This window comes from Ranitomeya variabilis, chromosome 2 (assembly GCF_051348905.1).
Source record: "Ranitomeya variabilis isolate aRanVar5 chromosome 2, aRanVar5.hap1, whole genome shotgun sequence".
Classification (NCBI taxonomy): domain Eukaryota; kingdom Metazoa; phylum Chordata; class Amphibia; order Anura; family Dendrobatidae; genus Ranitomeya; species Ranitomeya variabilis.
The window spans coordinates 463033328-463058354 of NC_135233.1; the positions used below are offsets into that span (position 1 = coordinate 463033328).

Sequence of the window (25027 nt, forward strand, 5' to 3'; positions counted from 1 at the left end):
GTCCACTTTTTTTTTTTTTCCTAAGAATAAAAAAAGCTGTATGCCAAAGTTACATCTGATTATTGTATCACACACGGCCATTCATGTCTATGGGTCCAAGAAAAAAAAATTAGACTGCACTCTGATGACATCCGAGTGCAGTCCAATTTTCACACTCAATGCTGAAGGTAGAATTTATTTTTATTTTTTTTTCCTCATCCAAGAAAATTGGATCACAGTCTTGGGGTCTGATAAGTGTGTGATTAGCATAATCTGCCTGTGTTCTATCCTTAGAAACCATAAAGAACGGCCATGAAAAATGGCATAATGGAGGGATTTGGCATGATATCTTCATCACTTCTGTTTGATTAGATTTCTATGCGTATGGTAACGACTAAAGACTGCAGTATAAGTACAATTTGGCCTTTTGATAAGAAGGTCGACAGTAAATCATTTTAATCGACGCAGTCGCTGACAGTGTGATCAAGAACATCAGCAGCGGTGCGGTTACCAAAACTATTTTTTGTTGACTTGAAGACAGACAGTAATTTGTTCTAGGAGCTGCGGTGCGCCTCTCTGGGGTTCCCTGAAATGGAATCGATGATAATTCTCTGTGGTCTCCTATAAATGAGCTGGCGGAGACATCGCACCACGTGCGGCTCAGCTGCCCGCGCCATGCTGTGCCGTCATGCCTCGTGCATGGGTGCGGTCTCTGGAAGAAGTACCGTAGTTTATTGAGTTTGTCTTTTTTTTACAATGATGGGCGCTGACGATCCGTCAGATGGGGTATGATCGTATCGCGATTTCTTTGGATACATTGTAGTGTAATGCTGATACAATGTATCTCCGGATGCATAGATCTTTTTTTTTTTTTCTAGTCTGGGTATTGTGTATGGCTTTTGTGCTTTGTTCTTGTATCGGTTATCAGGAAATTGTGCTTTCTTCTGATGACATCTGGAAATGATTCTGGTCCGGGTCACAAACAAGCCCCTTCCCCAATCCAGGAAACCCTCCCTTACTCGGAGCTGCTATGATGCATGTGCCCATGTTGTGCACACAGAACAGTTCTGCGCTTTCGCCTTTTTGGGTGCGCCCGGCTTTGGAAATCTGTGGGTGTATCTCGTTCTGTATGTGTAGAATTGTACGTGTCTTATTTCCTAGCTGTGTATTAGTGAACCTATCTTTCTTTGTGTGTCTCCAGGCGTGTCCCCTTTAGGCTATACACCTTTTGTTGCCACCATGTGTGACCTTGCCACATGCGGAAGTGACAGTAAATCTATTCTAAACAGACTGTGTATGTAATGAAGGAGCTTGCTCGGTGAGAAAATGTATATATTCTGGCCAGACCCTTTCGATGGCTCTCACTCAGGCTTGGACTGGCCCTCTGGAGAGCAGGAGAATCCTCTGGTGGGCCACCACCCTCTTATATGAGCAGCACATGGCACTACCAATTAAATCACTATGGACAGACAAAGGCGGCATCTAATTCATTTAATGATCTACCCAGTTTTTTGTTGCATAAATTTGTGATTCAGGATAATGTCACATTTGCATGTAGCTGAAAAGTGGGGCCCTGGAGATGGTTACTGGTGGGGCCTTGGTCCGACACTGCGACTCTCCCTGAATGTTCATTCAGCTTTCGACTATACCTCCAGGCTCCTCCATACACATGCGCACTCTGCTTCCTTGAATGTGCATTTGTTTTTTTGTTTTTTTTTTTGTTTTTTTTTCATTGAGGTGCACATAATGAACTGCAGCCAGACACATCTAGTAGAGGCTTATTTTCTGCTTGGGGGGGGGGAATCCAGCTTATTGGAAATTCAACATTGCCAATCCTTTCAAACGATGTCATATTTTGTCTGGTGACCCCAGTACACATTAAATGACTATCTAATCCTCCTTTAAAAAAAAAAAAAAAAAAGTGCGTAATGCCAAAAGCTGACATATTGTAATTTGCAGTGTTAAATTAATGCAAATTTTACAGTTTACTGTGGTGACAGCCTTGGTATTACTAGAGTGACATTGCTTTTGCTATAGTGGGCTGTTTTTAGACGGAGCCAGCTGAAAAGTCTGGCTATATGTGCACATGGAGTGGGTTGTTTTTGTTTTTTTTTGTTTGTTTTTAAGCATAAATCCTCCTCTAAATCTAAAAACTTGAAGCTTTTGCTCCAAAAACTTTAGCTAAAAGACTGCGAGTGCACATCACTTTGTAGGTGTCTCCAGGTAAAAGCATTGTAGGAGAAGACAAACGGTTTCCAGGATGAACAACTTTGTAGAGTTTTTATTAGTATCCTACTGTTTTTCTGTGTACAAATGCCATGCAAAACTATATGTTTCTCCATAGTTACAGTATACAAACAAGCTCTGTTTTGCTCGGCTCTGCGGTCATGCTTCCCTCCATCTATACCATACAATCTATGTCCACTAAAAAGTTAAACAATTGGAGTTTTTACTTGCTGGTGAGCCAGCTGCTCAAACACATGATGGAGTGTTTCGGTTTCGCCGGATATTTTGTGTATTCAATAGAGGAGGAAAAAACATCTTTAAGAGCATCTTCTCTTAATAATAATAATAATAATCTTTATTTTTATATAGCGCTAACATATTCCACAGCGCTTTACAGGTTGCACACATTATCATCACTGTCCCCTTTAGGGAATTTAGATTGTGAGCCCCATCAGTATGTCTTTGGAATGTGGGAGGAAACCGGAGTACCCGGAGGAAACCCACGCAAACACGGGGAGAACATACAAACTCTTTGCAGGTGTTGTCCTTGGTGGGACTTGAACCCAGGACTCCAGCGCTGCAAGGCTGCTGTGCTATCCACTGTGCCACCATGCTGCCAGTCGGGAATTTTGAAGAGTGACAAAACTTTGGGGAAGTTTTCATATTTGGCAGGCACATGAATTGCTTGCAGATCGGTAGTGATCTGTATCTTAAGACTCCCACCGATCGCTCAATAGACCTACAAACTATACGCTACCCTTTTATACAAGAGTGTAGACGCGGAGTGGGGCGCGGATTCAGTAGATTCTCAGTCAGGGAGTCCCCGTACTTATCAGTCCTGCAGAAATAGGCCATCTCGGCAGCTTTTTGTCGTGTGTGTGTGTGTGTAGGCCACTACATTAGCTGTAAACTCATTGATGCATTATGCCTTTATGGTACATAAGCCAAAATAAATGTTTAGGTGTAGTAGACGGCAGACTTTCAGATTTGCTCCTGTTGCCAGTTTGCCGAAACCACAAAGTATTTCTTACCTCTGAAACTAAAATGTGCACAATCTCTCTGCAGACTCCGCGACTACAATGCCCTTGTAGCCTGTTACGTAATATTTAGCATTACGGTAATTACAGGTATAATTTAAACTGTGTTCTCGTGTGTATTTATCTTTTGTTTGAGGGAGCTACGTGCCCCAGCTTGCCCCTTTTTAGTATGCCATGGTAAAGGGGTGGGGTCCGGACCTTGCTATCCTTTTCTGCCCTAGAGCTGGTCGTTGACTAGCACAAGTTCAAGAATGTGGTTTACCTGGCTTAGAAGAGAAGTTTCCTCCAGGGCTAAATACTCTGCTACCATGCCGTATGAGGGTCATTTTGGGCATGCACCGATCACGTCGTCAGATCTTCAGATTAGTTTGTATTTCTCTTTTTTGAGTTCCAAACAACTTGCCTATTAATCATATGAGAATAGTCACCTAGGTATGGCTTGTAATGTAGGAAAAAAACTTGCCCCACTGCTCATCACCTCTGTGGGTCATCTCAAGTGGACTATTATATGAATGCTGTAAAGTTTAAGAAAGTCATTTATCCAGGCAGGAAGGGTGTCAGAGACACTCACGAGTACACACTCCCTAGTAGTTAAACAGCAGCTGCAAGAGAAATGTAACCCTGCGGAGGGGCCGAGGGTGGATCCTACCCAGGCCTGTATACTATATACTTGTTACGGTACCATCTAAGGAACATTAGTGGCCATTGAGAGTTCACTTTCTACCACGGTTGCATCATGGAGGCATTAGTGTCCTATTTCTTATGACGACCTCTACTTAAACTAGGTCTTTTCGACACTGAGTACAACCAGACCTTTTAAAAGTAATGTTGACCGTTCACACAGATTTCTAGCATGTGATCGTAGGCAGATATATGCTCTTCAAAATGCCCTGAAAGGTTACATAGCTGCTCCTCAATCTCTAGAATACCAATCATACCCTCTTTAGGGTATGTTCACACAGTATTTGTGCTACACATCGGTGGTTATTTCAGGGGCTAAAGTCCTGAATAGTGGGATTCTGGCTTAAACCCACTTTACTAAGGCAGTCACATTGTGCATTGTCCGGCCTCAGTTTCTGCAGTGTCCACTTTTTAATTTTTTTTATTTTGAGGCCGTCACAATTGCATAGTTGATCATGAAGATCTGGTCTACAAACATATGTTGATCATGTAATGTCTATTTAGGAATGAGATCCTATTTTGATTTTATTATTATTTTTATTCAAGCTTGTGATACATTCGGGATTTCAGATGAGTTCTCTCCAAAATGGTCACTCGTATTTCATCTTTGGACGATTATTCCATCAGTTAAGATGACAGATCTTAGATTTGTGGCCTAGTTTTGGATTCCAATATTGGGATATGGACCTATTTTTGGGCATAGATGGATTTTCAATAATTGGTACAAAAAATAATCCAAATTGTTAGATCAACTGTTCGGCAAATATTAGGTGACATTGGTGATGCCCATTCATGTCCCCAAAATAAGTCAGAAGAAAACGGTGTAAGACTCAGTTCCCGCATGTGCATTGTTTATTGGGGATTTCCACCAAAAACCCAACTAGAGCGCTTCACTCTTATGAGGCCGACGGGATCACTTTGAATGCTTTCTGGCCTCTGTTCTGGTAATGTACCTCTATTTCAGACCTGCACTAAAGTGTGGAAGACTTATGTTTTGTGGATGTCAAAAAAAAAAAAAAAAAGACTAACATTGCCGAAGTGCCCAAAGTGACACCATATGCCGCTTAATAGCTAATGGCTCCATCAGGGTTTCTGTTGGAATTCTGTTTTTCAGCGACTACGATGGAAACCCTCAAGCATAGAACATTACATATGTGTCGACTTACCTGAAATCTGCCCTTTTTTTTTTTTCTCTCATCCTAAATCTCAAGTGTATGGCCATCTTCACTAAGAACATAGACCATGTTTCACTCTAGAAGTCCCAGGATGACCATACATCACCCAGTGACTTCGGTGTTTGCATTTTTTTTTTTCCTTGAAATATATAGTCTTGCATAGCATATAGTCCAGCCGGTACAACTTAAAACCTCTTCACTCTTACATTTTCCGAAAACCTGATTCATATGAAGAGCGATATAGAAAATAAATCCGGGCATTGGCCAATATGTTTCAGACAAATACTAACCCAATACTACATTTCCCGAACAGGAGTGATATGAAGCACTTATGACTTTTCTCCAGGACTCCAGGTCATTAAAGAGGTTGGCCACTTTTTTTTTTTTTTTTTTTTGAGGGCCATGGACATCTGATCATGGGGTTGCGACATCCGGAGCTCCTGCCCATCAGCTGTTGCTGGCTTCTCACGGGGGTTTCCAGATGATGCTGAAACATAGAAGCTGTGTCATCTCCATAGTGGCCACCGCCAGGTACTGTAGATCCACTCCCATTCACATGAATAGGGGTTGGATCTGTAGGACTCTGTCGCGGCCGCTATAGTTTTGATGGAGATGCAGGGTTTCTCCAGCACCTGAGAACTTCTGACCGGTAACAGATCAACTGGGAGGTGGGCCAGATGTTGCATCTCTATGACCAGATATTCAATAAAAAAAAGTAGTGGCCAACCTTTTTGATACTGCTGTATGAAAGAAGCTAGTTCTTGGTGTACAACACCTTCCGTCAGCTGTTTAAAAACAAAAATTTAATAAATTAGAAAATACTCATATTAGTATTTAATACCTTCAACCGGAAACGATAATCAGATAATAATAATTGCTGGACTTGGCTTCCTCGGCAGGCAGCAGACTGTTCTGTTTTCTCCCAGGTGGATGTAGACATACAGTAAGTACTCAGGAAGCTCCGCAATTTCAAGATAATGATGTAGCTACGAGGAAATGAGTGGATCGTAGTCAGAGCCTTTATTTACCGATGACTTGCCGCATGCTGTGATCAGGAAGAGCGCTCAGATTAGATGCATTTTCCTGGGAATTAATAAAGTGCAGGTAACAGTTCATTTAGTGACTGATTTCAGGGAAATGGCGTCTTGCAGAACTTGGATCTAGTGATGCTAAAGCCCCTTTCTAGTAACTGCGATGCTGACTGACCGAGAGAGACATCTTGTGTGTGACACCTGATGTCCCTTGAATGTCTCGTGGTCATACAATCCCGGTGCCCCCTGTGCCCTAAAACATGTGACTAAGATGAAAATAGCGTCAAAACATTCCGCGGAGCATTCCGCCTCTCACATTACCTGGAATCCAGCAACGATGGAGCGCGGCTCTTACACAATCCACTCCACTTAAACAACCCCTTTCATCTCGCCCCCAAGCTCATGGTCATAAAACTCTTCTAATTACACTTTAAGGGGACATCTTTCTGGAGAGTGTGGACTTGCTTGGACCTAGAGTGGTCAGTATGGCTGCTAGATTGTAAAGTATGCAAATTAGTTCTCCTCCAAGAAGGAATGAAACGTTTTCTAGTGGAGGTCGATCTGCAACCCGTGAAGGAGCCAGAGCCATTAGATTAAAGTCAACTGATGAGCCAACAGTCTTGTGTATGGGGGCCTCCTAGCTCCACCCCAAAAAAGATGGTGGGTGGAAAGGGTTCGTTTTGCTTAATTTTGGTGGCTGATCCTTTTGGTTTTCCTGGAGATAAGTTGCGACCAGAAGAGTCTGACCACAACTCTCTCATAGAGAACACAGGAGCGCCAGACAGAGGCGAAACAGCGCCAAACAGAGAATGGTGGTCAGTAGAAATGACTGTCTAATGTATATAGGGGAGCTTAAAACTCTATACTATCTGGAGATCCCCCTTTTCGAACCTTTTTAAAGGCCTGTCATCCTACTGGTGCCCTACCCTGAACAACTCCAAGAAAGGTCTCAAGATGTTTTGGTTTCTCAAATCTCCCTAGTCATGTTCAAGGCTTTTTTTATGTATGGATTCGACATTGATTACAAGTAGCACTAAAGAAAATGTATTTCCTTCTGGGGGAGACCTAACTGTCATACTAACAACTCCACGTCTTAAGTCAACCATACATGTTAGGTGGCTATTGGCAGCATGATGCTTTGACTGATCATTCGGCCCGCAGCCATCTCAACTGACTTTCCCATACACAAGAACGCTAGCTCGGCTAGTGATTTTTCTCTGAGAGAACAATGCGGTCGGCAGTCCGAAATCGGACATACGCCATAGACTTCTTCCCCGACCATTAGTTTACTGCTGCTACCATACACATTAGTCTGTCACCCGGACCCGTCAATATCAACAAGTTCATCCCACATTGGTCTGTGCATGGGGTTCTTGGGTCCATACCCATATATGACATTAGACAGTCTTCTTACTTTCTTACTTCTGGTGTTAAGCAAATTTTATTTGCTTTTTTTTTTTTTTTTTTTTTTTTAATCAATGGAGCATTGTTGGATTTCTGTTTTCTAATCTGTCCTTTTGTGGTCACTGGTTCTCTTTACTACGTTCCTGTTGGGTCCATGTATTATGTCACAAACCTACTATGAATATAGATAAGTGTTCTAGCGACGACTCATTGTAAGGTTGAACTTTTCTTAAAGGGAGTCTGTCGGCACAAAATGACTGTTCAGACCAAGAACAGGTGCTCAGTGCCTCCTTGGCATGGTTGAGCAGCTCATTGCATCTTTCCATCTACCTGGTTTCCAACTATCTCCCTCCTCATCTTGATTGCCAGCTTTAAAAGACATAGGAAGATGGGAAAACAAGTAGGTGAGAAGATGTACTGAACTGCTCAGCCACAAAGAAGGTGCTCGGAGTGCCTGTGCTTGGTTTGACTAGTCATTTTGTGCTGACAAACCCTTAGAATAGTGTTTTTTTTTTTCCGTTCTCTCTTCTACCATTGAAACGTGATACACAAGTACCCATGACTGAGACGCACATGGCGGTAGAAACTGTGTGCCAAGTACTGAATACTTGGTCTCCTTTTTGGAATGTTGTGTAGTGGTGAGGTGGTTGGAAATTATGACTATTTTTTTTTTTTTTCAGTTGGAGACCATGTGTTGCTATTTTTTTTTCTTAAAATATAAAAATCCTAAAATGAATAGTAAGTTAATTCATTGTCTTCTGCATAATGTCTTTAGGCGGGTGCCACATAATTGACTTCTTCAGGCCACAATATGAAAAGGGGTTTCACTATATAGCTGCATTTAGCGAGGTTGAGGATGGCAGCATTTGTGTATGAACTCACGGCGCTGTGTTTCTACAGTAAACTTAATGCGCTAGCCTCGGGGCATTTGGCGTGATAGGATGTGCTACATCGGTGTCGTTTAGGACGCGCCTTTATTTTGGAACAGCTTGGTCTTTTGTGGTTGTCTAATTGTGCCAACCATTTCAACTCGGCACTTCTCCCTGAAAATTGCAGAGTCATAAGTATGACTTTTTAATAACCATGTAGAATTTTATAAACCTTTTGTCAACTTGATATTTCCTAAAACAATCAGAGAGAGATTGTCAAATCCTCTCAAACTGTATCCTATAAAAAGGACCTGACATGTCTGTATATAAAAAATAAATTATATATATATATATGTATATTTTTTTTTTATTTTTTTTTTCCCTGCAGATTCTGATATTGTTCAATCAGAATTGTCAGTGTTAGCATATCCAAGGATGTAGAGAAGGCTGGAGAAACAGTTGCAATAAGGTCTTCTCCGGTGATGAAGGACAATGGGGTGTGACACGGTGCTGCTCACCTGATGAGCTTGTGTGATACATGACTGATGTAGCTGAGTGTCGGCTGCCAGTGGCGTAACTAGAGTCCGATGGCCTCCGTGCAATATTTGGACCTACCCCTCTATCCTCTCACATGTTGATTAGATGAAATGTACGTGCCCCTATAGTGTTATAGATCCAAAAAAGACATAAATATCCCCCCTACCCCATTATATATTGTCCCCCATCCTGCGCCTATCCTAGTATATATGCCCACTGTTCTTTAACACACAAAAAAATAAACCATGGCACTCCTCTTCCCTCCGCTCCCCCATGGCACGGCATCGTCTTCTGTAGCCAGCAGCTGACTTCTGCGTGCAAGCGATGGGCAGCACATGATGTCCCTACCATTGCACCCCCAGCCTCGGGCATGCCGGCGTCCGCTGCCAGCCTCTGATTAGCCCGAGGCTTGTAGAGCAGTGCAGGAACCTGGCAGTCATACGCCCCTGTCATCTGCTGAAGGACCCACCGGTAAAAAGCGGATAAACAATTGAAAAAAGCATAAAAACGGGTTAACTACACTGCTGATGGAAAAACCAAATGAAGATTCCAGGAGACAGGATAAATTGCGGTAAAAAGTACTTGTGGTTTGTCCTTATGAAGAAGTTGGACGGCTTCAAAATGCGTTGATGATAAACCGCACAGCAATTTCTCCTGGAATCTTCCTCTGGTTTTTCATCCGCAGCGCAGTTAACCCATCTTTATCCTTTTCGATTAGAATTTGCAAGGACACACGTCCTTGACAAGAGGAATGGTAACTCCATGTTGTTAGTTTGTTCATGGAGTTCCTAGAGGCGTGACAGAGATGACACAATGCACCAGAATGGCATTATGGAATAATAATTTTTTTTCTTCAAAGGAATCCAAATTTTTTTTTTTTCACTTATCAAATTGGTGAAATTGCAGAAACCGATAACTTTTACAATTTGGCTCTAACTGAAAATCCTCTCCTTCTCAGAGGTGGACGGTTTCCTAGTTAAGGAGCGAGCACTTATTTGCGAGTGCTGCTCTGAAAGTGGCCGTGATCGCTGGATCTGACCAGCTTCAGTGTTCTTGTGCTCCTCCGAAGCTTCCTTCTGTCGGCAGTATGGAAAGTGCACAATTTGGATCAGCAGTGCGACTGTGCTTCCAGCTCAAACAATCAGGTTGCTGACAGGCAGAAGAGCAGTGTGCTCCTGAAGATTTAAAGTGAGACAACCCATTTAATTGAAACAGAGAATTGCTCTTGTGCAGGAGGAAAAAAAAATCTTCTTTTCGTGAAAAGATGATCTATTCCTGCTGTTTAGAATATTAGCATAATCTCAATGGAAATTGAGACTATTGAATTACTGTCGGGGGGGGGGGGGAGCCATAAATAATACCATGGTAATGATCCTACAGAAAATATCTTGCGTAAGGAAGCGAGGTTTGTAAAATCATTGGCCATTAATAATTCTAAGAATGTGGGATATAAAGGGGATTTCTAATCTGAGAAATATTTTCCTTCCATTAGAGACTATGGGGGAGGGAGTTTATCAGCTGCAGATGTTGTAGACATGTACTGAGGGCAGATTCCCTCCTCTCCCTGTCTGTAATTGGAGAGGTATATGTGGCATTATACATGGATGAACCAGCTCTGCTAGATCCTACAGCCTCCCCTGCATGTCTCTGCATGGCCTCCCTGCATTCCTGTACCTCAAAGCCTCTCTGTTCTCAGAACACAACAATCTTGCTTTGTTTCTAAACCCAGTCATCTCCCTATTTTTTTTTTTTTTTATTTTTTTTTTAATAACCCCATATATTTTTTTTTTTTAAAGTTGAATTTCTGCCAAACAACTTTTTCCCTTGCCCCCTCTCACACCCCGTGCTCTGTCTCTGCACGTCTCCGCACTTGACGGCCCCTCCTCGGTCATGTCTGATCAGAAATCAGATGACATGATTGTTCTTTTGAAAACAACACATTTTGTTTATCTGGATAAATAAGCTGGAAAAGGCAGAAATGTCAGCAAAAAAAAGGTTTGGCATATAGTGGAATTGCTATATCTTGGCACAATGGGGATCAAACTATCACAGGACGGAAGTGCTCAAATTGTGTTCATATTTTATTCCCGCTGCTCCCCTGAATGTCCCATTTTTTTGTTTCTTTAAAATCCACCATACTGTTCCAGAGATATGGGTCTGTTTATTTAGTGTTGTTGTTTTTTTTTATTTGTACAAAGGGGGTGTGGCTAACAGGCCAATTATGCAGAGCAGTTTAGAGACACGCCCCAGAGGAGCCTGTGAGCCACACCCACTTTGTCAAGATTAAACCTTAGATCTAAATAAAAAGGCTCATATCTCTAGAATACTAAAGCTGATTAAAAAAAAGCCCTCAATACTCAGTGGACCAGCTACAATAAAATTAATATAAAACATTGCCATTTTTGACATGGTAGGCAGGAGGACTTGCACTTGTTATAGATATATAAAAATTACATATTTTTAACATAGTGTAAATGCCCCATTGTAAACGATAGCATTGTTTGTTTGTTTGTTTTTCTCTTTTGTTGCTGTGCCTCACTGCTCCGGAGATAAACAACCCACTTATTCTTCATAATCGCGATGGGAAGGACCCACTAGGGTGGCAGGAGCCAGCCCCCTTTTCTAAGCAGAGTTACTATTCAAAGCTAGCTACAACTACCTGGCACCCTTATGATTTGGCACTGGCTCGGTGAGACAATGCACCCCATACAGATTACCATGACCTCTGGTGTGTGCCTCTCTCTACCATGACTGTCTTTAGATTCCAGTGAAGAACTTTGGCAATGACCACTGAGTTCTTGGCTCTTCTCACAATCTCAGAGACTTTCTAAATGGATATACCTTTGGTTTTGATTGTGCAATCTCTAATGTGAATAAAATAAAATTAATTTGCATAGTGATTTGGGGGGGTGATGGCCTTTGATAACTTTTTGAGAAGAGTGAAGGATGTTGTATGTCATCCAGTTGATAAGGGATCGAAATCTCATAACAATGTTGACTCACAAGTATACAATGACCATATCGTACTAGAAAAAAAATGGCTGCAACAGAAATCTGATCTCCTGGTTCATCTGGTCTAACAGAATCTTGCAGGTGCTTGCTGAGCACTTTTGAGGCCTCCAGCACTTGGAATGGTCTGTGCTGGTTCCCGAAGCCTCCAGCCAGTTTACATCATTGAGTTCTGATAGGGATTCTGGCAGGCTGTCTAGGTGAGGTGCAGTAGAAGGCCTGTCTGACCAGTTGGGTAGTATTGGTTGACAACAAGCCTTAAGGCCGACTTAAAAAGGCGGACAAGCCCGAAAACCATCTGATGTGTATGAGGACCTCCTGTCTCTCCCCTCATCAGATATCTGATACCTCTTTGTTTTCAGGCAAAGTAATTGTTGACATAGCGTTCTCTCTGTGCCTAATGAAAGCACGTGAACGCTCAGCCGTGTGTCTGCTGAAGTCAGGAGATAGTTGGCCAAACAGCTATGTCATGTTTGGCCGGCTTCAAAGTTCTGAGGTCCGACACAACAAAGTCTCAATGTTGGCTAGGAGTGGCCAACCCTCCTTTATGTATTGGGGCCTCCTGACTCTCTCTTAACAGATGTTGGGAAAAGAAGGATCGGGCATATTGAATTTCAACTACACATCCTTTCCTTCTCATGAGAAATAAGCCACCTCCAGAGGTGGATGCCAGCAGCTTCCTCCCTTCTCCCCAATAAAAACTTGTCCAAACCAAGCAGGCTTATGTATGGGGTTTCTCCAAACAAGCATTCGTCCGACAGCTGTTAAAGATTTCATAGGCACCTATAGGGTGTGAGGTATTTTTGCTGAGTTCAGAGTAAAACCTCTCTAATCACTACTAGTGTTTTTTTGAGAACTTCTGCTCCAAAAACTGTGTGAACACACCCTGCCAGTATTGTGCACCACATTTTTGAGGCGGTCACAAACTTTGGGTCACGTTCCTTCTCCGGAAAGTTTTTGGAGGCCTTCCCTTTTTTTTTTTTTTTTTTAGTGCTTTTTTTCTTCTCGTTGCATTTTTACAGCCTAGTTTTAAAACATTTTGTATCAGGAGCTACTTCAAAAGAGTGATGTGCAATTTCTCCTACCGTAGTAAACATGGATATTCCACGCTGCTGTTAGGTAGAAATTCAGACCCAGGATGCCCAGAAGTAAATCTGCTGTTTTTATTAGGCTACGTTCACATTTGCGCCTTTGGGCGCAGTGTCGTCAACGCATACTGACGCATGCGTCATGCGCCCTATCTTTAACATGGGGGGCGCATGGACATGCGCCGGTATGCGTTGTACTGCGTTTTACGACGCATGCGTCATATAGACGCACAAGACAGGGCGCAGGGGACGCAACATGTTGCAGTTTTCCTGCGTCCTAATTTAAAAAAAAAAAAACGCATGCGTCGCACTTGCGTCGTAAATGCGCCAAAAAAAACCATTAGGGTCTATGGAAAACGCATAGGGCGCAAGTGCCTGCGTCGTCCTGTGTTTGACGCATGCGTCTTTTGATAAAAAAAAGTGGTGTCAATTTCATGTAACGTTGGACGCATGCGTCACAAAACACTGCGTTGTGCATGCGTTTTGCGTTGCGTTGCCGACGCTGCGCCCAACAACGCAAATGTGAACGTAGCCTTAGTCAACGCGTTTCGAAGTTTACATTCTTTTTCCTCTGCAAGTAACCACTTTATGAAAACTTCAAAACACATCTACTAATACGCAGAAGTAAATTTGTGTTTTTTATTAGTCGATGCGTTTCGAAGTTTTCATATTTCCTTCCCTGGACATAACAACATATTCTGAAAAGTTCGAAACGCGTCGACTAATGAAAAACACAAATTTACTTCTGTGTATCCTGGATCTGTGTTTTCTATCAGGAGCGCCGAATATCCACATTCATTCCCTTCTACATATTACTGGTCAGATGACCCATGGACATGCAGCAGCTGTAATTCTATCTATGCCTTTACATTGTTGTGTAGACACAATTTTACCAGGTCAGCAAAACCTTTTTAACTTTTCAATCTTAAACCGGATAAGACATATTTGCGTTTTTTTTTTTTTTTTGCTCTTCAGCTCCTTTCTTCCACTAGGCATTCTTCTTCAATCAAAACCTAAAGTGGAAGAAAAACCCTTTTAAATGACTGATCAAATAAGCAGCAAAGTGGTTTAACAATAGAAATGAATGTTCTTCTTTCAAGTGCTTTTTTGTGCTAATTTTGGAGAAAACAAGCTTCAAAAGACCCCCCCCCCCCCCCCCCCCCCCTCCAAAAATGTGTGGGCACCTACCCTTTAGTGATACCTAGACAGTAACATGTACTTGTCTATTAGTATCGGTATCGCTCCATCACAAAAAAAGCAGGTGTCCAGCGGTGATGCCTTTGATTGCAATAGTGAGAGTGAGATACATTGTTTCCTAAACGAACTTTAAACATTTTCCTCTTTACTTGTTGAACTGGTGACAGCCTTGTGCACATCAGGCATTTTAATCCATTCGTGCTGGAGATAGAAGCGGGTGACCCAGCCGGGCTTTATACAGAGTCCCAGTGTCTAGTTAATGTGGGACGTATGGTCTGTTTATATGTAGTGAGAATCATGGGAGAGGGGACTATCGTGGACTCTGTGTAATATTTACACAGGGAGGTTTGTTTAGTGTCACATGGCTTTTATGGATACCCACGTTTTCTATAAAAGTCCTCGCCCTGCCTTGTCTGTATCTAATATACACAAGCATATTTCGAAAACCTATGGTTTTATAATGGGTGAGAATATGTTTTTAATGCTTTATTTTTCTGTCCCAACAGCCTGAAGTCCTCATGCAAACAACCGTGCAGACAGAGCCAGCAAGGTCTTGTAGAAGGTAACAGACTCAAAATATCAAGGTAAATCCTCCTTCCTGCTCCTCCTTCCTGCTCCTCCTCCCTGCTCCTCCTCCCTGCTCCTCCTCCCTGCTCCTCCTCCCTGCTCCTCCTCCCTGCTCCTCCACCCTGCTCCTCCACCCTGCTCCTCCACCCTGCTCCTCCTCCCTGCTCCTCCTCCCTGCTCCTCCTCCCTGCTCCTCCTCCCTGCTCCTCCTTCCTGCTCCTCCACCCTGCTCCTCCACCCTGCTCCTCCACCCTGCTCCTCCACCCTGCTCCTCCACCCTGCTCCTCCACCCTGCTCCTCCTCCCTGCTCCTCCTCCCTGCTCCTCCTCCCTGCTCCTCCTTCTCCTTCTTTACTGGACCATAATCTAAAATTTATAACCATCTATTTCAGCCCTGTAATGGGAAAAGTTTTTAACGATGGAGCCAACCCATCAGATTACTGGGTACCATTTCCAAAAGTGTCCAGTTTAAAACTACAAGTCTGCAATCAGTCTGTGACTGTAGACTTGTGACTCCTCACATTGTACACTGCACGCTGTCAGGATTCTCCAGTGCTGGCAATCATGCGATATGCATATCCCTGGCCACATTCCTACTGGACTGTTCCCTGCCTCGCTCTCTATACTTGAATTGAGCGATTTCGCTCCCGTCTAGTCGGAATGTGGCCGGAGGGTATGCAGTGTGCGCAAAGTGCGGATTCGCAAGTATGCAGTCACATAGACTTGTAGTTTTAGACCGGATAACCGCTTTAAGGGAATCTGGCTGATTTATAGGCATCTTCTCCTAATTTCCCAGTTTTAATAAGTTGTCGTTTAAAAAAAAAAAGGCACGAAAGCTAAATCTGGAAGAATTCAATCCAAGGCAAATCTGCATTTTCAGATGCCGTTTTTGTGTTTCTTTTTAACTAGGGCTTCTGGGCGTGCCCTAAATCTCCTGGGACATCGAATTTCACAAGAAAATAGGGTAATTTGTAAATGATAGTAGCTTATTGCAAGCTGCTTCCTGTATAAAAGGGAAAATTGCTGTTTATCAGAAATCCCCTCTCTTATTTAAAAGCAGTCTGTCGGCAAAGAATGACTGTCCACTGGTGAAGAACGAACGTACCCTGATAAGGTGTTATCTGAGCATGCTCGGGTGCTAGCCGAGTGTCATTCAGCGTGCTCAAAAAATGTTAGTCCCTGCGGTTGTATGTCTCGCTGCTGTTCCGAAGCCGCAAAACATGTAGGGATTGCCTGTTGGTTAGGACAGCCGTGAGACATCCAGGTGCAGGGACTCGCAAATATTATTCGAGCACACCGAAGGCACTGGTTAGCACCCTCAAAGAACAACTTTATCAGGGCACATTCGCTTATCACTACTGCTCACACCAAGCTCTGTCCACCCTTGGCTTAGCTCAGTAACTCGGTGTAATTTCCCTCTTGCTAGTTCCAAGTAGGTGACAAAGAGGAGGACTGAACAGTTAGGCCACACCAAGGGTACACTGGACGACTGTGCTTGGTTTGAACAGTCATTTTGTGCTGATAGACTCACTTTTTAAACATTGTTACATGTTTCTTGTAATGGATATTCCTATTGAAAACGTTTATCACCTATCCGGAGGATAGATAAAAGGGTCCCAGGGAAATTATTATTATTATAATAATAATAATAATAATATTTTACATATCTTCTTACCAATGCACAAGTCCAAATCTGCCTCCAGAGCTCATTATAAAGAGGTTGCCTTGTCTTAAAATGCAAGTCTGCATTCACAGTGTGACTGGAGACTTGTGAATCCTCGCATCGTGTACACTGCGCACTGTCAGGATTCTCTGGTGCCCGAACCTTAAACGGGTAGTCATGTGACCATAGGTGTGCAATATGCATGTTCACGGCCACATTCTGACTAGACATGAGCAGCCTCTCTCAATTCAAATGTATTGAGCGAGACCATAAACAGTCTAGTAGGATTCTGGCAGGGAGTATGCATATCGAATACTTGTAGTCATATGACCGTCCGTTCCCAGTGCCGGCATCAGAGAATCCTCATAGCGAGCAGTGTGCGCGACTTGAGGATTTACAAGTCTGCAATAACGGTGTGACTGCAGACTTGTACAGCAGACTATCCCTTTAAATAAGGCCGGCGTCACACTGGCGAGTTTTACGGACGTAAGAGCGCAGAAACTTCGTCCGTAAAACTCGCATTACATACGGCACAATTATTCTCAATGGGGCTGCTCCTATCAGCCGTATATTACGGTTCAGTATTATACGGCTTTCTACGGCCGTACAAAATCGCAGCATGCTGCGTTTGTCAGCGTATTGCGCTAATAATACGCCAATGAAAGTCTATGGGGGCGAGAAAAATACGGATTCCACACGGACCTGCAGTGTGACTTGCGAGAAATACGCAGCGGTGTTAGTGAAAAGTCGGTAATTGAATTACCGGCTGTTCACAGATATCGCGCTGAATGAAATCTAAATACAGAATATATATATATGTGTCTCAATGACATATATATATATATATACTGTATATATGTTTTCCCGAACATTTGGCACATAAATCCATTAGATGTCGGTTTTGCAAGCCTGCGAGAAAATCTCGCAGTACGGATGCCATACGGATTACATACGGAGGATGCCATGCGCAAAATACGCTGACACACCCTGACTACGGATCACTATTTTGGGAACATTTCTCCGTATTACGGCCGTAGTACGGACGTAAAAAACGGACCGTATTGTCTTACGCCGAGTGTGACGCCGGCCTAAGAGTGTGCGCGACAGATGAGGAGAGCAGACTGTCTTCAGTGAATACAGATTTATTTTTCCCATTACTAAGATGGGAGATGATCGTTGGTGCTCATAAAATTCTATGGAGGGAGGAGGAGATGCTTGGGTCAGACATACATTCTGTTGTAAGTTTTCCTGAAGCAACAGTTAATTTAAAGTAAAATCAAATTTGCTGAAGACAGATTTTACCTATGAATTTAGGATGAGAAATCATGTTCAGGAGAGAAAGAAGCCGATCTCCCTGATTAGATAAATTACAAAGCTTCTTATTGTCATGTGTACTATCAATTTATGAAATAAAAATTAAAACTTGTGATGAACGGAACATTCGCCTGTTAAGCAAGGGAAAGCTTTTTGCTTAACAATGGCATACATTTTAAGAAGTTTTTATAAAACTTTACCGGTAGTCCTAGCTTCATATTCGCATGATGAGTCAGACGCCGAACCTCCATTTTAGATCTTCAATAGTTTTGTATACGAGCCGCGAAATGTGCTCATCACCAACGTGTGCAGTATATATGCTCAGAGCACCCCCCCTGCTGGTAGAATAGAATACTGCTTCTTTTTTCTTTTTCTTTTCTAAAGGTACAGTAACTGTTTTTCTATTGGACCTATCTGACAAATTGAAACGGCTGCAAAAATATTCTTCTTTGCAACCAGTTTAGAGATGGAGAGAGAATCTAATTTTATACTTTTTTTGGGGGGGTTTATTAACCTAGATAGTGGTTATTATAGTTGTACAGTAGTAAGTTTTTGAAGTTTTTAGACCATTTGTTTGAGTTTTAACTTATATTTACTGAAATATTGTGAGTTCTATTTGATGAAAAAAATTGAGACCATTGTTTTGGTGAACAAATTGTAACTTTAAAGGGAAGCCATCATTGGAAAATCAGCATTTGTTGTTTTTTTTTTTACATGCATTTATTAAAAAAGGCAGTGGGTATTTTTCACATATCACAATTTTGTGCAAAAATCTTGCAGTCTTCACACTGGCCACTGGGGACTTTTTAGGATCTTGCTGTCTGTTTCATGAAATGCACATTAGCAGCAATAGCCTGACTCAGACCCAATCGTTTGTATTGAAGCGTCTAATGAGCGTGTGCAAAGGTCATCATGAAGGGAGGGGAGGAGGGTCATCTGCGACCTCGTCTATTGTTATTGGTGGATCCTGTGTTATCAGCTGTGTCATTATAATCCTGCCTCTGACGATAATGAGACTACTGAAATTTTTTCCTGAAAGAACAGGAAATAAGAGTCTAAAAAAAGAGTCCCAGTTGCTATTGTAAAAATTGCAAGGTTACCCATTGTTTTATAATAAAGATCAACACGTTTAATAAATCTACGTAAAACAAAAACCCAATTTAAAGAAGAATTCATTTTCTGATCTGTTCCCTTTAAACATCAGTAAGTTGCTCCAGATGTTAAAACAATTATGGGAATATTGTTCCTGATTTTCTCAATTTAGTTCAATAGGCAAGTCAAAATCGGCAACAAACCCCAATTGTTGTGGATTTTGCTATGGAGAACCCCAATTAATCCAACATTTCTTTAACATAGCAAATTTACCCCACTTCGAACCTGTTACGCATTGCTTGGAGTTTGTTTTTGTTTTAGGTTTCTTGTTTTTTTTTTTTTTTATACAGGCATTTAGTTTGTCCACAGTTTTTCTTAGGCCATGTTCACACGTTCAGTACTTTACATCAGTATTTGATTTTGGCTTGCACGTGTGAACATGGCCAGATTCTGCTCCAAAATCCAACATGGGGGGGACTTTTCCAAAAATTCGAATCCGTTTCCTATTCACATAACGAGAACACATGCTTTTAATGCACATGGTGCTGTTTTCATTTTCATTTTCCTCCACATGGAGATTCTTGTGATTTTTCTACAAATACAATGTTCCAATGTTCCAAATTTGACCAATAAATCAATTGAAACAGATAAGAAAACACAAACCCATTTAAAAAACGTTCCCCCCCGCCCCTCCTGACTGAATTAGAGGGACGCCGTGGAAAACCACACCATACACTTCTGGTAATGTGTTATTGTCTTATTTTACGGAGCTTTTACTCTCACATTTACCACTTTAGTCATAAGGGTTTCTTGCACATTTTACCATATGCCGTAACTGCCACAGTATATGACAGTCTAAGCTTTAGACATGAATTAATTATATGGCTAGTATGGGCTATGGTATTTACCCTACTGGATTCAATTTGAGGTCTTTTTGTGTGGTATCTAGCTCTTTTCATATTTTGTATTCAGTCACACCATAGTGTTACAGAAATCTGGTGGTTTTCCTATGGTTGTATTGTCCCTCTTTTATTGGATTTTGCACTTTTTTGTTATTGTATGTTGATTTATGTTTTAATTTATCTTTAATAAATGATATTTTATTTAATAAGCACCACTTGTTTTGGGATTTACTATATAGTGTAATCACCAAAAAAATGTGATTTATGTATTTGGTATCTAGTGGTACTTGTTTCCCTGTTTCAGGGGTATTCTATTAAGGGCAACCTTTTGTGAGTTGAATTAGAGAACTGTAGTGTTTTTTAAAAAATCTGCAGCTTATCACTTTTCAGCGCTTTTACAGCTTTTTTAAAGCTTTTTTTTTTTTTACCCATAGAAAGCAATGTTCTGTAGATGACAGAAAAGTTGCAAAAAATGCAGCAAAACCTACATTTTAAACAGCATTTTTGGCTGCAGAAATAACCGCTGTGTGTGAACATAGCCTGAGAACAACCTTGTGTCTAATATGACAAACGAGTCGAGTTTTAAATAAACTCTAGTTCTTGGGGCAAATGTTTTTTTTTTTTTTTAATCTTTAACTGGAAAAAAGATGACTTATTTCAAGAGTGACTTATATTTTTATTTTTTTCTAGATGGAGGAGGAGGATACCAGGGAACTTTTGTTACCCAACTGGCAAGGAAGTGGGACTATGGGTCTCACCCTTGACCAAAATGAAGGAGGAGTTTTCGTCAAACAGCTAGTACAGAACTCGCCAGCTGCCAAGACAGGAGTTGTTCGAGAAGGTGAGTGGCTCCTAGGCTTTTGTGATGTTTCATTGCCATATATAATAGATATTACTCCATCTTGTCACACAAAACACTGCACTGATGGTGATGTTTTAACCTCATAGTATTACTTAACTAAAAAGCCAAAAAACAATATAAAACAAAAAGGTCCTTTGACCAAAAACGTCTAAGACTTGCTAAGAAGACATGCCATAAATATCATTTTTGAGGGGTCCAGCACCTAGTTAGCCTAAAAAAAAAAAAAAAAAAAAAAAAAAAAAAATGGAAATGTTCCCATAATGAGTTTTTGGTGAGTTTTTTTTTTTAATTATTATTTTTTTTATTTTAAGGCTGCATACTTTTGAAAAAAATGCAAGTAACGCATTATACTTACCGTATATGCTCAAGTATAAGCCAAGTTTTTCAGCACATTTTTGTGCTGAAAAAGCCCCCCTCGGCTTCTACTTGAGTGAGGGTCCCACAAGATGGAGAGGGAGCGGCAGCAGCCGGCTGCTGTGGCTAACTCTTGTGCCTACTGCTAAAGAGAAATGAATATTCACTGTGCTGTCAGTGAATATTCATTTCTCTGTAATAGTGTGGACAGTGTCAGTTGGAGCCGCCAACTTCCAGCAGTGGCTGGGCAATCTCGAGTGCGTGCTACTTAAGGGAATGAATATTCCCTGCCTTCCACACTGCTATTGTGCCTTACTAAATAGTAATGAATACTCATTGCTCTCCATGCACATAGTGGAGAGAAGGGAGTATTCCGGCAGCTGTCCTCTGCTTATATGCAGCACATGACGTCACTGCCATTCGCTGTTTACAAGCATGAATCAGCTACTGGCATCGGAACAAGATGCTGTGAGGAAGCGCAGGGAAGTTAAGTAGGATATATTTTTTTTTTTCTGATGGGGATGGCTATTCATACCGGGATGGGGGATGCCATGCTTACCGGGATGGGGGGATGAATCGATCAATTGATTGATCCACCCTCGTGTACTGGGGATGGAGGATGAAGGGATGCCATGCTTACCGGGGGATGGAGGATGAAGGGATGCCACGCATGGAGGGGGAGTAATACGTTCCCGGGATGGTGGGGAGTCACGTGTACTGGGTTGCCATGTGTACCAGGATGAGGGATAGAGGTAAGCCCATGCGTTCCCGGGATAGAGGATGTGGGGAGTCACGTGTACTGAGATACCATGTTTACCAGGATGGGGCTGGAGGGAAGCCATGCGTACCAGGATGGGGGATGGGGGATGGAGGATGGAGGATGAAGGGAAGACGCATACCAGGATGGAGGATGAACGGATGCCAGACATACTGGGATATGGGAGGGATAGAGGGGGAGCCATGCATACTGGGATGAGGGATGGAGAGATGAGGGGAGCTGTGGGGGGGGTTGGGTGAGGGATGGAGGGGAGCCGCGCGCGTGGGGAGGGAGAGATGAGGGACGGAGCCGCGCGCGTGGGGAGGGAGAGATGAGGGACGGAGCCGCGCGCGTGGGGAGGGAGAGATGAGGGACGGAGCCGCGCGCGTGGGGAGGGAGAGATGAGGGACGGAGCCGCGCGCGTGGGGAGGGAGAGATGAGGGACGGAGGGATGAGGGACGGAGGGGAGCCGCGCGCATGGGGAGGGAGAGAGATGAGGGACGGAGGGGAGCCGCGCGCGGGGAGGGAGAGAGATGAGGGACGGAGGGGAGCCGCGCGCGGGGAGGGAGAGAGATGAGGGACGGAGGGGAGCCGCGCGGGGAGGGAGAGAGATGAGGGACGGAGAGGAGCGTACGAGGATGGAGGATGAAGGGAAGACGCATACCAGGATGGAGGATGAACGGATGCCAGACATACTGGGATATGGGAGGGATAGAGGGGGAGCCATGCATACTGGGATGAGGGATGGAGAGATGAGGGGAGCTGTGTACGTGGGGGGGGGGGGTTGGGTGAGGGATGGAGGGGAGCCGCGCGTGTGGGGAGGGAGAGATGAGGGACGGAGCCGTGCGTGTGGGGAGGGAGAGATGAGGGACGGAGCCGCGCGTGTGGGGAGGGAGAGATGAGGGACGGAGCCGCGCGCGTGGGGAGGGAGAGATGAGGGACGGAGCCGCGCGCGTGGGGAGGGAGAGATGAGGGACGGAGCCGCGCGCGTGGGGAGGGAGAGATGAGGGACGGAGCCGCGCGCGCGTGGGGAGGGAGAGATGAGGGACGGAGCCGCGCGCGCGTGGGGAGGGAGAGATGAGGGACGGAGCCGCGCGCGTGGGGAGGGAGAGATGAGGGACGGAGCCGCGCGCGTGGGGAGGGAGAGATGAGGGACGGAGCCGCGCGCGTGGGGAGGGAGAGATGAGGGACGGAGCCGCGCGCGTGGGGAGGGAGAGATGAGGGACGGAGGGGAGCCGCGCGCGTGGGGAGGGAGAGATGAGGGACGGAGGGGAGCCGCGCGGGGAGGGAGAGAGATGAGGGACGGAGGGGAGCCCCGCGCGGGGAGGGAGAGAGATGAGGGACGGAGGGGAGCCGCGCGCGGGGAGAGATGAGGGACGGAGGGGAGCCGCGCGCGGGGAGGGAGAGAGATGAGGGACGGAGGGGAGCCGCGTGGGGAGGGAGAGAGATGAGGGACGGAGGGGAGCCGCGCGCGGGGAGGGAGAGAGATGAGGGACGGAGGGGAGCCGCGCGGGGAGGGAGAAAGATGAGGGATGCGTGTGGGGTCAGGGAGAGGAGCTGTGTGTGGGGTTGGGTGAGGGAAGGGGGGGAGCCGCGCATGTGGGGAGGGAGAGGAGGGGGGAGCCGCGCATGTGGGGAGGGAGAGGAGGGGGGGAGCCGCGCATGTGGGGAGGGAGAGGAGGGGGGGAGCCGCGCATGTGGGGAGGGAGAGGAGGGGGGGGAGCCGCGCATGTGGGGAGGGAGAGATGGGGGGGAGCAGCGCGCATGTGGGGAGGGAGAGATGGGGGGGAGCAGCGCGCATGTGGGGAGGGAGAGATGGGGGGGAGCAGCGCGCATGTGGGGAGGGAGAGATGGGGGGAGCAGCGCGCATGTGGGGAGGGAGAGATGGGGGGGAGCAGCGCGCATGTGGGGAGGGAGAGATGGGGGGGAGCAGCGCGCATGTGGGGAGGGAGAGATGAGGGACGCCATGCACGTGGGGAGGGAGAGATGAGGGACGCCATGCACGTGGGGAGGGAGAGATGAGGGATGGGGAGGAGCTGTGTGTGGGGTTGGGTGAGGGAAGGAGGGGAGCTGCGCATGTGGGGGGAGCCGCGCATGTGGGGGGAGCCGCGCGCGTGGGGAGGGAGAGAAGAGGGGGGGGAGCGTGGGGAGGGAGAAAGATGAGGGGTGCGTGTGGGGTCAGGGAGAGATGAGGGATGGAGAGGAGCTGTGTGTGGGGTTGGGTGAGGGAAGGAGGGGAGCCGCGCATGTGGGGAGGGAGAGAAGAGGGACGGGGGGGGAGCCGCGCACGTTGGGGCGTTGTGTGAGGGAGAGATGAGGGGAGCTGCATGTGGGGGGTGAGGGAGAGATGAGGGACGGAGGGGAGCCGCGTGGGGGGGTTGGGTGAGGGATGGATGGATGGATGGATGGAGGGGAGCCGCGCGCGTGCGTGTGTGTGTGGGGGGGGTTTGGTGAGGGAGAGATGAGGGACGGCGGGAATTGTGTGAGGGAGAGATGAGGGGCGTGGGGGGGTTGGGTGAGGGACGGAGGGGAGCTGCGTGTGTGGGGGGTTGGTTGAGAGCGAGGGACGGAGGGGAGCCACGTGTGCGGGGGGTTGGGTGAGCGAGGGACGGAGGGGAGCCACGTGTGTGTGGGGGTTGGGTGAGGGAGAAACAAGGGACGGAGGGGAGCCGTGCGTGTGGGGGGGGGGGTTGGGTGAGGGAGGGACGGAGGGGAGCCACGTGTGGTGGGGTTGGGTGAGGGAGGGACTGAGGGGAGCCACATGTGGGGGGGTTGGATGAGGGACGCCGTGCGCGTGTAGGGGGGGGTTGAGTGAGAGAGACATGAGGGAGCCACGCGCGTGGGGGAGAGATGGAGTGGAGCCGAGCCGTACGTATGTGGGGGGTGTGTGAGAGAGAGATGAGGGACGGAGTGGAGCCGCGTGGGAGGGGGGTGTATGAGGGACGGAGGGGAGCCACGTGCATGGGGGGGTTGGGTGAGGGAGAGATGAGGGACGGAGAGGAGCCGCGCGTGTGGGGGTTGGGTGAAGGAAAGATGAGGGACGCCACGTGCGTGTGGGGGTTGGGTGAGGGAGAGATGAGGGACGGAGGGATGCCACGGGCAGCAGGGGAGAGATGGAAGGGATCCCATGTGTACCAGGGTGGAGGATGAGGGAAGCTGCGAAGCTGGAAATGAGGGACGGAGGGCAGCCGTGTGGGGGGGTGTGAGGGAGAGATGAGGGATGGAGGGGAGCCACGTGCGTGGGTGTGTGAGGGGATGGAGGGGAGCCACGCGCATGGGGGTGA

The 25027-nt window shown here is 45.4% G+C and overlaps 1 protein-coding gene across 2 annotated transcripts in view; it reads left to right on the forward strand.

Annotated features, from left to right (window-relative positions):
* Positions 1 to 25027, forward strand: part of AHNAK (AHNAK nucleoprotein) — a 60644-nt gene that overhangs the window by 14025 nt on the left and 21592 nt on the right. For both annotated transcript variants that reach the window (XM_077287525.1, XM_077287526.1), the window contains exons 2-3: positions 14740 to 14817; positions 20461 to 20611. In XM_077287525.1, the coding sequence (XP_077143640.1) occupies positions 20461 to 20611 (151 nt within the window). In that variant the 5' untranslated portion in view covers positions 14740 to 14817. The remainder of the gene's footprint in view (positions 1 to 14739; positions 14818 to 20460; positions 20612 to 25027) is intronic.